General features: G+C 47.5%; 1 protein-coding gene across 1 annotated transcript in view; it reads right to left on the reverse strand.

The window, feature by feature from the left end:
* Positions 1-12,668, reverse strand: part of LOC125943479 (uncharacterized) — a 69,692-nt gene that overhangs the window by 15,070 nt on the left and 41,954 nt on the right. Inside the window, exons 8-9 of the mRNA XM_049662812.1 lie at positions 11,134-11,298; positions 9,777-9,787 (exon numbers count right to left, since the gene is read on the reverse strand). Coding sequence (XP_049518769.1) covers positions 9,777-9,787; positions 11,134-11,298 — 176 coding nt within the window. The remainder of the gene's footprint in view (positions 1-9,776; positions 9,788-11,133; positions 11,299-12,668) is intronic.

Below are 12,668 nucleotides of genomic sequence, written 5' to 3' on the forward strand. Positions count from 1 at the left end.
AGATGATTTGTATTCCCCTTGCTCGGTCTCCGTGGAAACCAGCCTGGAGGATTTTTTGCGCCTTTGGCGAGATGCGTCCTTTAGCGTAATTTAATATGGCGGTCTTGGAATCACTTATTACAATTTTATATTTGGGAGAAGATGTCATTGCTAGTGCAATGGCGACCTCTTCGCCTACCTCTGGCGTTGTTGTTAGGATTGTGGCTGACGCAATTGCATGTCCTCGATTATTGACTACTGCCACTGCCATGGCATCTTGATGTGCGTAGTCGGCTGCGTCTACATAGAGCACATTTTTAGAATTACCAAACCTGCTTCCTAATGCTTTGGCTCTTTCTTTTCTTCGTTCTTCGTTGTGCGAAGGATGCATGTGTTTGGGTAACGGGGGTATATATAGGTGTCTCCTAATGTCCGCAGGTATATCTGTTTTGATGTCAGTTCTGGGTTCATAGTTGATGTTCAGTGATTCCAGAATATGTCTTCCAGTTCGACTTTTGGAGAGCCTCTCCATCTGGGCAGTTCTGTGAGCTTCTATCAATTCTTCTATGGTGTTATGGAGCCCCAGCGCTTCAAAACGTTCATTCGAAGTGGAGACCGGGATCCCCAGAGCTTGCTTGTAGGTTTTCCTGATCATGACGTTGATTCTTTTCTTTTCTTCAGTTTTAAGGTCTAAGAATGGCGCTACGTAGACGATCCGGCTGAGAACAAAGGTTTGAATTAGTCTGATCAAGCTATTTTCTTTCATACCGTGATGTTTGTTTGCTATGCGTGAAATAAGACGCGTTGTCTGATATGTATGCTTTCTAACTGTCTGATGGTTTCAATATTGTAGCCGTTGTTCTGAATCCGCATACCGAGGATCTTTATACTTGTAACCAGTGGTATGGGTTGTCCTTGGTTTGCGAAGAGCTGTATATTGGGGACTTCGGTTTTCTTTTTCCCTCTTGACGTTGGCTGGTATAGCAGGAGCTCGGATTTCTGCGGGGAGCATCCCAGACCTCTCGACCCAACGTATGCTTCTACCGCATCAATCGCCTTTTGCAGTGTGTCCTGAATATGACCATCACTGCCTCCCGCTATCCATAGCGTAATATCATCGGCGTATAGGCTATGATTTAGATCTTCAATGTTATTAAGTATTTCTGGGAGGCCTATCATGGCGACATTGAAGAGAAAAGGCGAGAGGACAGAGCCTTGCGGCGTACCTCTGCTTCCCATCTCTAGTTCGTCCGACGCCACTCCTCCTATTGTTAAAATTGCTCTTCTGTCAGATAGAAAGTCTTTGATGTATTCGTACGTCTTACGCCCAACTCCTAATTTTTCTAGGTTTTCCAATATTGCTTCATGTTTCACATTGTCAAAGGCCTTGGTTAGGTCTAGTCCCAGTATGGCCCTGGTATCCATCCGGGAGCAGCCGTTTCCGTCTATTATTTGGTGCTTAATTCTCAGCATTATGTCTTGCGTCGATAATTTCGGGCGGAAGCCCACCATTGTGTGTGGAAAGGCTTCTCTGTTTTCCATGTATCTGTTTAATCTGTCGAGGACCACGTGTTCCATCAATTTCCCAATGCACGAGGTCAGCGAGATTGGTCTGAGGTTGTCAAGCTGTAGTTTTTTGCCTGGCTTCGGGATCATTATGATTTTTGCTGTTTTCCACTGTTTCGGAATTTTGCCTCTTTCCCAGCAGATGGTCATGTATTTTGTGAGAGCTTCAATAGACTGATCGTCCAGGTTACGAAGCATCTTGTTGGTAACTCCGTCTAGGCCCGGAGCAGATTTTGTGCGGAGATTATGAATAGCCCCTCGTACCTCTGCCACGGTAAAAGGACGATCGAGTGCTTCGTTATATGCCCCTGCGTATGCCTTTAGATTTTCTTTGGGATTGGATCCTATGTATTTGTCTTGGATTTCTTTAATTAACTCCTTGTCCGTACCAGGGTAATTATGGATTATCTTGCTTAGATTGTGCTTTTGCGTCGTCTTGCTCTTATCTGGATCAATTAGATGTCTAAGAACATTCCATGTTTTGGCGAGACCAATCTGTAAATCCATTTCTTCGCACGTGCTGTACCAGTTTTGTCTGGTTAGTTGGTGCGCGTAATTTTCTATGTCCTGATTTAGCCTTGCAATGCGTCTTCGTAGGTTACGATTTAGCTTTTGTTTGCTCAATCGTCTTTGCAGGCCTTGTTTCGCTTCCCACATGTGTAGGAGCTTCGCGTCGGCTTGCTTTATCTCTGCTTCCTCTGGTATGGTCTTAGTTGCCTGGTCGACACATTTGTGCAGCTGTTCAACCCAGGATTCAATGTCTTCAATGTCCTTTGGGTTGCTGCTGTTTTCTTCGGATTCGCGTTCAGCCGTTCTTATTTTCCTGAATTCATCCCATTCGGTGATTCTTATTTGGTTGCCTCTCTGGGCTTGGTTGTTCCTGCAACTAGTGTGGTGGCCACTATGTAGTGGTCACTTCCTAGGTTTTCCTGTAGATTTAGCCATCCCGCATCAGCTTTAGCATTTTTACAAATGTCAAATCTGGCGTTGTGTCCGTACACACGCTGTTCCCCAGCCTGGTGGGATGTGCTGTGTCGGTAATCAGAGTAAGACCCTCTCGCTGAACGTCCTGCCATAGACGTCTTCCCTTCACCGTTTCCAACTTGTAGCCCCAGGCGGGGTGGCGCGCATTGAAATCTCCTGTTATTATTAAAGTGTGCTTTTTGCTATATCTAGCGCCTTTCGGAAAAGATTCGCGAAGCTATGTTTTTTCTTAGGATTGCTGTATATGTTTAGTACGAAGAGACTGTTCTTGTTTCTGTTTTTTGCCGATATAATTTCAACGAAAACGTGGTCGATGTATTCTGTGCCTATATCATGTCGGATGACCGGCAGATTGCGTCGGACCAGTGTTGCAACCACAGGCTTGTTGTTACTTCCATCCATATTGGCCAGGTCTCCTTGACAGAATGTTTTATATCCCGATAATTTGGCAGTGCATCCGGTTTCTTGCAGGCAGATTGCGTCAGGCACTGGCCCCATAACTTTATTATCTACAAACTGTTGCAGGTTTCCTCGTTTCCTACGAAACCCGCGACAGTTCCATTGCCATATTGTATAAGTGTTATTAGTAGCCATGGTGACGTTATTGGCTATCCTTTGTAGCCCTGTTTACGTCAGCTGCGGTTGGCCTAGAGTACGGTTTTTGGGTCTTAATGGGACCGACTTGTCCCCCCATGCCTTCCGTATGCGTAGCATTTTCTAATACAGCAAGTCTGGCATTAATATTTCCCATGTATTTGGCCATCATTCTTTCTATGCTTGCATTTATCCCTTCACTAATGGAGCTACTAAGAATTTCTAGTTTGCGATCCGTCTCCTCACTAAGCAATTGTAACTTTTCATCAAGAAACTTTTCGTCTATGTACTGTGGTTGTGGCGGCTTGGCTACTACTTGTTCTTTCTGTGTTATTTCGGCAGTAGCCCTCCTTTTCATGGGAGGGGATGCGGAATCTTGGTTAGCGTTAGCTACAGGCCTCTTCTCTTGACTTTCTTGAATCTGTGTGGTATCCATCTTATTGTTGTCATCTATCTGCTTCTTGTTTCTAAGCTTGGTGATCTCTTCCTTAAGTAATTTGTTTTCTTCTAACGAAAGATGTAAAAGCTTTTTAAGTTTGCCCAATTCTGCTTGTACCTCGGCTAGTGCATCGTTTTGCGTATGCTGTGTGGAGCTCTGGGAGACCGTGTTGCCCAGCTCACCTTATTTGGTGGTCTTCTCCATGAGGCGCCTCGGTTGTCCCGTTCCTTGATTGGGACTTGGACCTGGATCTTGACCTGGATATTGGACCCGGATCTGGACCTGGACTGCTGTCTCCACGGTGATCTCGACGCCCGTGTGCTGGCAGGGGTTCCGTCGCAGCTCGGCCCTTTGAGGTCGGTGGTCGTTTCTTGTTGCTGTCGTTTTGTGCTTTTTGCGCGCTGTCCGAAATGGGTAGGCGGGGGAAGGATTCCGATCGTTCCCTTACTGTCTTTAATATGCCTGGATTGTTGAATTTTCCCTCGGCGAGGCGTCTTGTGCTTTCTTCTTCTCGAGTTGGCCGTTTCTTCAAGAGAAATGGGACCTGGGTAGCGCTGGCTGCATCCCTTGTCTCCTGTACGGTGGTCCTTACTACATGGGCGCACTTTGGGATCACAGCTATGGCTCTCCGGCGGATTCTTGTATCCACAGTCCGTGCATATTTTGTTTTCCGGCGCCGGGCAGACGTCAGATCTGTGACCTAGTCTGCCACATGCTCCGCAGATCTCGTTTTTCTTTTTGTGCAGGTAGCACCTGTATTCGGTACCCCTGTAATAGACGAAGTACGGGACTTCTTCATCTTTGAAGACTATTACTACGGATGTGGTCTTGCCCATTCTTCGTGCTTGCAATATTGTCGGGTTCCGTATATTTACCAGGCTCTTGGTGATGTCTTCTTCGCTTTCTGCTTCTGGGATGTTATGTATCACTCCTTTCGCAGTGTCTTCAGGTGACGTTGCGTATGCCATTATTTCGTACCTCTTTCCTTGGATGACGATTGCTTTTATGCCGTTGTATCTTTTAGCGCGTGCCATGTCTGGCGTGCTGATAATTATTATGTTCTTGAAGTTGTTGGTGCGTAGCGTGTCTATGATGGCGTCGTTGACGTGAATCCCGGCTGCGTTCAGGATGTTGTCCCTTAGAGATACGTGACTTGTTTTGGAGACGTTCAGTCCTTCCTTGGTCGTAAAATAATTTTGATGTCGTCTTTTGGTAATTCTGGCAGCCGCGTGCTTGTGGGTGCTTGCGATGGCGTGGCCGACCGCGTGCGGCTTCCCTCTGTTCTGCGTCCTGGTTCCTGTTCTTGTTGTCTTTTCTAGCCTCGACGTTGAGGTCCTCCAGATCTTGGCTCTTCTTTGACGGTGGCTTTCCATCCATCCAGCATCAGCCTTAAATCTTCAGGCGAAATGATTCGCCTTCTACCACCACCTCCATGCTCATGATGTGCCTTGCGTTGTTTTGCTGCTCTGTCGTGGGAGCTGGCTCTTCGAGCGCAGCTGGTGCGGGCTTTCAAGCTCCTCGTGGCGCGCGGCCTCACCTGCTAACGTGGCCGCCGCCGCTCGCCGATGGCACTCCTGCTGTTCCGCTCGATCCAGAAAATCGGCTGTAGAATTCTTCCTGATGACCCGATTTCCAGAAAAGTTGTATCCGCAGGTTCCTTGCACCGTTAGACACACTCATAGCTAAACATCGTTGCGATATCCTTGGAATTCCGCCACAGATAGAAGAAATTACGGAGCCCTTATGAGGTTATGAGCCCTTATGAGCCCTTATGAGGCAGGCCAGAGGTTAGCTCGTTATAAAGAAGCTTCCGAAGCGCAGAAGCGTGCAATAATGAAACAGTGTGTGCATAGTCTTTGCAATACCAAGGCAAGCAGATCTTTCGCTCGTGATAACTATATAGGTTTACAAGAGTTAAACCTCAGCGAATTTTTTTCTTCAGCTGAGATTCAGCTGATGCTTGCAGGCTTGGAGATTTCAAGCATTTTTTTCCATAATCATTGCGCACTAGATGAGAGCAAGTATTCCACCAACCTTAGTTGAAAATGTATCGCTGGTCTCGAAAAACAGGTTCTTGTGAGTCCATCATCACGTGCGCCATTGTAGCGCCGTGTCATTACTGACCAGTGGTTGGCTTGAAGAAAGGCGGTAATCATGCAGATCTGTGAAGAAGGTAGAGTAAGCTTTACCTGTCTGAATTCGTATTTTTATAGGCACACTGTAGTGTGTAAGGGTAACACAGCTTAGTATGACAAAGTACTTTTTGCAGGCTCAATATGCATTTTACTGGATGAATAATGTTCGTTATTAGAGAAGAGTAATGTCGAAGTTCCAATTTTACATTCGAACCACACCGCAAGTCAGTATGTTATTAGCACATGACGAACTCCAAAGTATATGTGAATGTAGGAAGCATGTTTAGTGATCAGATATTCTCAGAACTTGCTATAGGTTTCCCTATTGTAGATTTAATACATTATCGAACTGTCCCGAATAAGCGCTGCACAAATGAGACGTCACTAGGATCTAGACCTGGTAATTGAAGCCCGTCTCCTTTTGACAGCGAAGCTGTTTATCGCTAGGATCCCGTGATGTTTTGCGTCCGTCATGTCGACAGAAAACCCAGGTGTGCCGATCCCGCAGCAATGAAGGGCCAGGAGCAATGGCTCATACACCCTTAAAACAGAGGCGTGAAGCGAAAATACACCACAGCTTCGTTTCGGTACGAAACTCACAAAAAAAGAGCCGCCAAACCAATGATTGATGACGAGGCGCGCGAAATTCCGCCTCATCAACGTAGTGTACGCTGCCGCCAATCCTTCGCCGGTGGTCGTTGTCGGAGACATTAACGTAGATATCGTAAAGCCGAAACCAAGCAGTGGTTCACCCAGTTCGTAGCAGTGTTTGCCTGGTTACTTTAACGATCCAAGTCAACCAACTAGCGTACACGGGTCATGCATAGATTTAACGTTGGCCAAAAACATCTAAAATAAGGACGGAAAACGGCAAGGTGCGTATCGTAGCTTCCCACAGCAGTATAGCAGTCATTTAAAAGTAATAAAAATTTGGAGGACGCTTATGCGCGCCTTTAAGAAAGGAACGCGATAGCATTCAAAGATCCCCAACTGTTTGTTAGGCTTCCCGGCAACTGCCGCTTTTTTTTCTGCGCCTTCGCCTCACCGCGCCGCTGTCGAGGAGGCAACGCCATCTGGATTGTGTTTTTTTTTTCAAGGACCACCGAACGAGTCGCGCGCTGTATGAATGGTAGAAATGCTGGAAGAGGCGTTTGAGTTTGAGTTTCCGCGGAACAGAATTAGTTTTCTTGTATATTCATACCACAACAAACGCTGAGATACATGTAGGTTGTGGTTAAGCGATATTACGGTTTTTCTGACGCATTTTACTTGAGAAATTGAATTGGTTCACAGCGCGTCTGCGCCACACGGAAGGTCTGCGGGGTCTTGGTGGTTCGGATTAATTATCTTGCGGCGGACGCCGACGCCTGATTTCATGCGACGCAGGACCCTTAACGCTATCGCGTTATTATGGTTTTGTAAACTGCATTGAACCATGTGTTTGGCTCATACTATATAACATTGGAGAGCAATGTGCTTAATAGGCGCACATCCAGGGATTGTGTTTGACAGGTTGCACTGCGTTAGGGTCAACATATCTACAGCTTCGCTGACCAAGCACCTTCCCAGTAGTGGATTGGTCATTGGCGGGTATTGTAGCGTTAGCTACACTGGCCTAGCCAAGCCCGTTTCGCGCGGCACATCAAGAGCCGTGCTGCGCATATGCGCAAGGATCAGTGATGTCACACGGCTTGCGCACCGGAGCACCGGAGCCGGCACCTCTCGCGCACTCCGCCGCCGCCGCGCGCGACTCTCCGCCGCCGGTCTGCGCTCCAGAGGAGTGACGTCGTAGCCGTGGTAGACGCACTGGCGCCCGCGCGCTCGCTGTGCAGTCGCCGTCTGACACTGCGCTGGAGCAGCTGCGCTGCGCTTCTGCTGGCGTTTGCAGTGTGTATAGCCATGGAGAAGAGAGAGCAAAGCTGCTCAACAGCGCAGAAGAACGGAGAAGCTTGACTCATCGGATCCGAAGTAGTTGCCTGGCAATTAGCGGTTGAGCGTAGGAGACAACCAGGAAAGCTAAGAATAATGAGCTGAACCTTTGCTAACGCTACGTATATCTTGGCATAGCCGAGCTAAGCCACTGCAACATTTTTTATTGCGATAGCAATTATATGGACACTCCAATAGGATTTCTGCGTCGGCTTCGCCGTCGTCGTCGCCGTGAGGTTCCGTATAAAGTCCAAGGGCGATAAAATCGGTGCCGAGTAAAAGCGCGCGCGGGATGCGCTTTCACGCAGAGCGAACGCACGGCGGAGAGCAAACGTGACTTCTTCCGTCGCGCGAAAGGCCGTAGGGGGATGCGGTGGAGGAGGGGAAGGCGTAGCTGTGCTGCGGCATCAAATGCGCATCTTGCAACCGGCGCAATGCGAACTGGCGACTCGATCTCTCAAGCGAAAGGAGGAAGCGGGTAAGCAGCGCGGCAGGGAGGGGTTGCAGCTTCTACTCTGCCAACAACTTCGTTTGTACTGTGCGCCGCTGCGGGCTGTCGGGCGCACCGTATCTTGAAAGCGATCCCACACGGATCTTACATTTGTATGCGCTGTGATTTCGCCGCTCAGTTTCCTTTGAAGCAGTAGACCACACGAACCTTCGCTCGCTGCAGCGGCGACGCTTGCTTACGCCAGGGTTTGGACAGTGGTTGTCTGCGGTCATCGAGTGTGATATATTCATATTTGCTTGTGCGCGCTGACACCGTGCTTGTTAATTCAGTTAGCAAGCGAATATGTCCAAGTTTCTGCAGCCGATAAAACTAGTATTGCTACTCGTATAGCTCTCTACTAATTTGCTGTTGCAATCCATATTTCGCCTTTCGAGTGAAACTGGGACCTTTTTGGGCTTTCCTGTCTTAGATAGATTCGCTCTCCGTAAGAGGGACGTTTCTGGCATTACGTTATAAAGGGTAACAATCCTGCCTAGCTATTTGAAAGCAAGGTTTCAGCGCGCACAACAAAGGAAGGACACCAGAGAGAGAAAATACCAGCGTGTCGTTGCTTTCGGTGCCCTAAAAACTGACCCTCATTATGAGCAAAGAAGCCTGGCGACGCATCTTGCACAGTTACTAGAATAACAAAACAGTTCTGTTCATTCTTTCTTTGTCGAGGACCGATGCCACTCCGAGCTTGAAGAAGAGCGAGTTGTTTCCCTCTCGCCTATGCAACTTTTGTTTTATACTGCTAGAAAACGTGGATAATACGCTAGTACTGAACTCACGTTAGCGTTCTTTATTGCGATATCAATTACATGGACACTACAGGTACATTGTGCCGTCGCCGTGAGATTCTGTATAAAGTCCACGGGCGACAAAATCATCGCGTGCGCCGTATGATGTATGAGCGAGTGAAAGCGTGCGAGGGTGATCTGGTGATGGTGGCTCTATCTCGCGCATGCAAGGGAGGAAAGCGGGAGGAAGCACGCCGTCTTCCGTCGCACGCAAGGCGGGGGGGGGGGGGGGGTTACTTAGGCGGCTTCCTGCATAAGGCACGGCGACACGCGCACCTGGGCCGCGCTATCTCGCAAGCCATCTGTGACGGTGACAGAGTACTTGCGCTATGTTTTCAAGGTTTAGTTCGCGTTGATGCGAGAGGCAGCACGAAGGTCAGTTTGCTCGCTTCTGCTGCCGCGCTGCCTCATTCCAGCTTCTGACAGCGAGTTTCCGCGGTCATCGAGTGAGATGTGTTCAGGTTTGCTTGTGCCCGCGTGACACGATGCTTGTTCATTAAGTTAGTGTGCCTATGTTTACTCGTTTACGGCGATAGAACTACTATCCTCTACTCGTATAATGTCTACTAATTTTCTATCGCAATCAATGCTTCGCCTTCTGCGAAATGTTTGTTTGCTTGGAACTACATCGAATTCGCTTATCAGGACTCCGCGTGTCTCGGCTCCTCACGATTGCCGTCGCACACTGAGTGCAAAACACGCTAGGACAACTTAGTTGAGTGCGCATGACAGGCAGTGAGACGACAACGAAATATCGGCGTTGCTCATGGTAAAGGCTGCTAGGAGAAGGATCGGGACTGCATGATTCTCGGTGTATGGACTAAACACAGAGTCTATAGTTGTTACGTCACATGCATTACCATGATGGGATCTGCATATGTGAAGAAGGAACCGTAAAAAAGCAGAACAGGACCACACGATCGTTTTTCTTTTTATGAGAGGATGGTTAGGGACTCTTTAAAGGAACACAGAGGAGTCGTGTACGCTGCTGTTTCTCAGAATTATATCTATCAGAATGATTGACGGACTAAGTCGTCACTGAATACTTTCACTGGATTTAAGTGACCTAACGTGCAAGTGTGGGTTACCATTATCTAGCTACCACCTCGAGAATACTCTGGCGAACCTGTCACGCCCGCCGACGGAAGAAGTACACAGGCTGTACAGTTTTCGCGGAAGAACATTTTGCTCACCCCTGACGCCGAACTTTAGCGAGCCTACATGTTAACAGTTTACGAAGAGCATCAAAGTGCACACACACGACCGGATCATGGGCTTATGCGCCAGGGATTATGCGATGTCATTAGGCTTGTGCGCTTATGCACACACTATCGAACTATACCATGTTTGATACAGTTGTTTTTTAACAGCGAAGCTGTTAAAGCCATCGGTATTTGTGGTGCGTAGCCATGGTAGCCATGGCAACCCAAAAGAAAGAGGAGGAGGATAAGAGGATAACGCGTGCAGCGTCTCTCCTCTCGCATCTTCTGCCTTCCGACCCCTGCCTCTCTTCTCTCCGCGGCGCGCTGACCCAGAGGAAAAAAGGCGAAAGCTCGCACTAGGCCGCGCACACCTCAAGACACAGCGAAGATGGCCGATTATATCGAGTGACTAGCTCCAGCGCGTTCGGGCGGCAAGCGACAGCTTCTGGCACTGTACCAAACTTGGTTAGACTGCCTGCGTTTGTGGCATGCCAGGAGCGCTGTCGCTCGTAGCGCCCACGCGTCCAGCGCTAGTCACGCGAAATGTCGCGAAAGGGAAGGTACCTCCGAAAATTATCGCTCGAGAATACCTTCCTACATGCGTAGTTAATTAAACCAATTAAGACTAGCAGCAACCAAGTTCGTACCTAGCAGTAGTAGCCAGTAAGCTTCGCTGCGCCTAAGCTTTGCACGACCGAGTGCAAACTTGCTGATTTTTTTCCGACCTACGTAGCCAAGAAAAGAAGCACCGGTAAAGCAAAAACGTTGAGCCTAAGTGGCACTGTTCACGACATTCATTTTTCCAACAGCATGCTTATAGAATTAATTCATCGAGCTTAACATTGCTTCCATTGTCATGTCATCTTTCAATTCATTATCTCCGATGGACCACTATTTCAAATGACAGCTTCTGATGCACGAGGTTCAATCGATCAATTTTTCGCAAGGAACGCTACTTTATGTTCTAAAGGGCTACAAGATGACGAGGATCGAATTACCGGGCTCAGTGACTTACTCGTGTCAAGTCCAGTGGCATGTCGCTGCATTCGCTCATGGTGTCGGCCTTGATGATGGTGTTCTCTGGACAGCTCCTGGCCATAAGACTCATGGACAGGGCCACCGATTTGCGACCGTCAATTGTCATTAGCGGCCGGACCACGTCTTCGTCGATAATCCAGCTCTGCGAATAGTAAAGCGTGATCTTTACGTAGCGTAGAATATGAAGCATTCCGCTGTTTTCGTCCGTGCAAAGAGGACAAACGCAGCATGGTTGAGGTTTTGCAGAAAATCGGCAGTAGAAAAACAGTATGTGAGGACAGCAGGACGTCTAGTCCACCGATGGTGTATTTGTAGCCGTGAAATATGCAGTAACTTATATTTAACAAATAATATTGCTGTCACAAATATGCTTTTTAAGCAATAAGGCACAAATTATATAGCCTAAGTTAAGCGGCAGTATAATGTAAGTAATAGATTCTGACTTTGAGTATGGTTATTTGCTCAGATTTCGCTAGAGCAATGAACGAAGCTAAACCACCTACTAATATCGGTTACTCTATATATATGAGTGCGTGCGTGCGTGCGTGTGTGTGTGTGTGCGTGTGGTGTGTGGTGTGGTGGTGTGGTGTGTGCGTGTGCGTGTGCGTGTGCGTGTGCGTGTGCGTGTGCGTGTGCGTGTGCGTGTGTGTGTGGTGTGTGTGTGTGTGTGTGTGTGTGTGTGTTCTGTTACCGTGTTGCAGCCACGCGGTCCCCACTACTGCATTTCCACTTTTATTGAAGCTTGCGGAGGATACGTTGCCCGCTTGAACAGCGCAATGCTCGTGAAACTGGCGACGGAGCGTCGAAGTAGCGAATTCGTTTTTTTTCTATTTTTACTTCGTTCTCCTTTTTTACTTTCAACACAATACCTAATCACTAGAATAAGAATGTTAGTTTGTTCTAACAAAATAAAAATTGGTTTGGTTTGGCTCTTCGGGTGCCAGTATACTATGCGTGGCCCCCAGGTACCGTCAAGTTGTCTGCGACAGCTTTTTGCCTGGGGGCCCCCAACTTGTTTGTTGGAAATAAAGTGGATTCTGATTCTGATTTTTTTAAATTTGGTTTCACCAAATTTTGCACATCTTCAGTTATAAAAACCGTGCAGCTGCAGAAAGGATCGAGAATTTTCGATTCATCAGTGAGTTTGTCAAGGGCGCACAATCTCGACTTCAGGTGAGAACTTCTTTAGGAATTTCAGGCCAACTATTTCACACCGACTATTTCTTACAAGCATATTTTGGAAGCATCTAACCAGCTGCTTAAAAATTATGTCTGATGTTAAACATTGCCAGAAAGAATAAAACGAGTCAACCTTCAGCGTGACGACACGCTAGCAACGAGACGACACATCATCCCAACTCGTTTTACTAAAATACTTTACACACAATTATCAAATTTCAGTGAAGGTCCAAGCATGCTGTATGTGGTTTCAAAATGTATGCGATATATGCGAAACGTCATCAATTTCACAATTTTCTTAACTGCTTTACTTGTTAAGCACTATGTATTGGT

This window comes from Dermacentor silvarum, chromosome 2 (assembly GCF_013339745.2).
Source record: "Dermacentor silvarum isolate Dsil-2018 chromosome 2, BIME_Dsil_1.4, whole genome shotgun sequence".
NCBI classification, from domain to species: Eukaryota; Metazoa; Arthropoda; class Arachnida; order Ixodida; family Ixodidae; genus Dermacentor; species Dermacentor silvarum.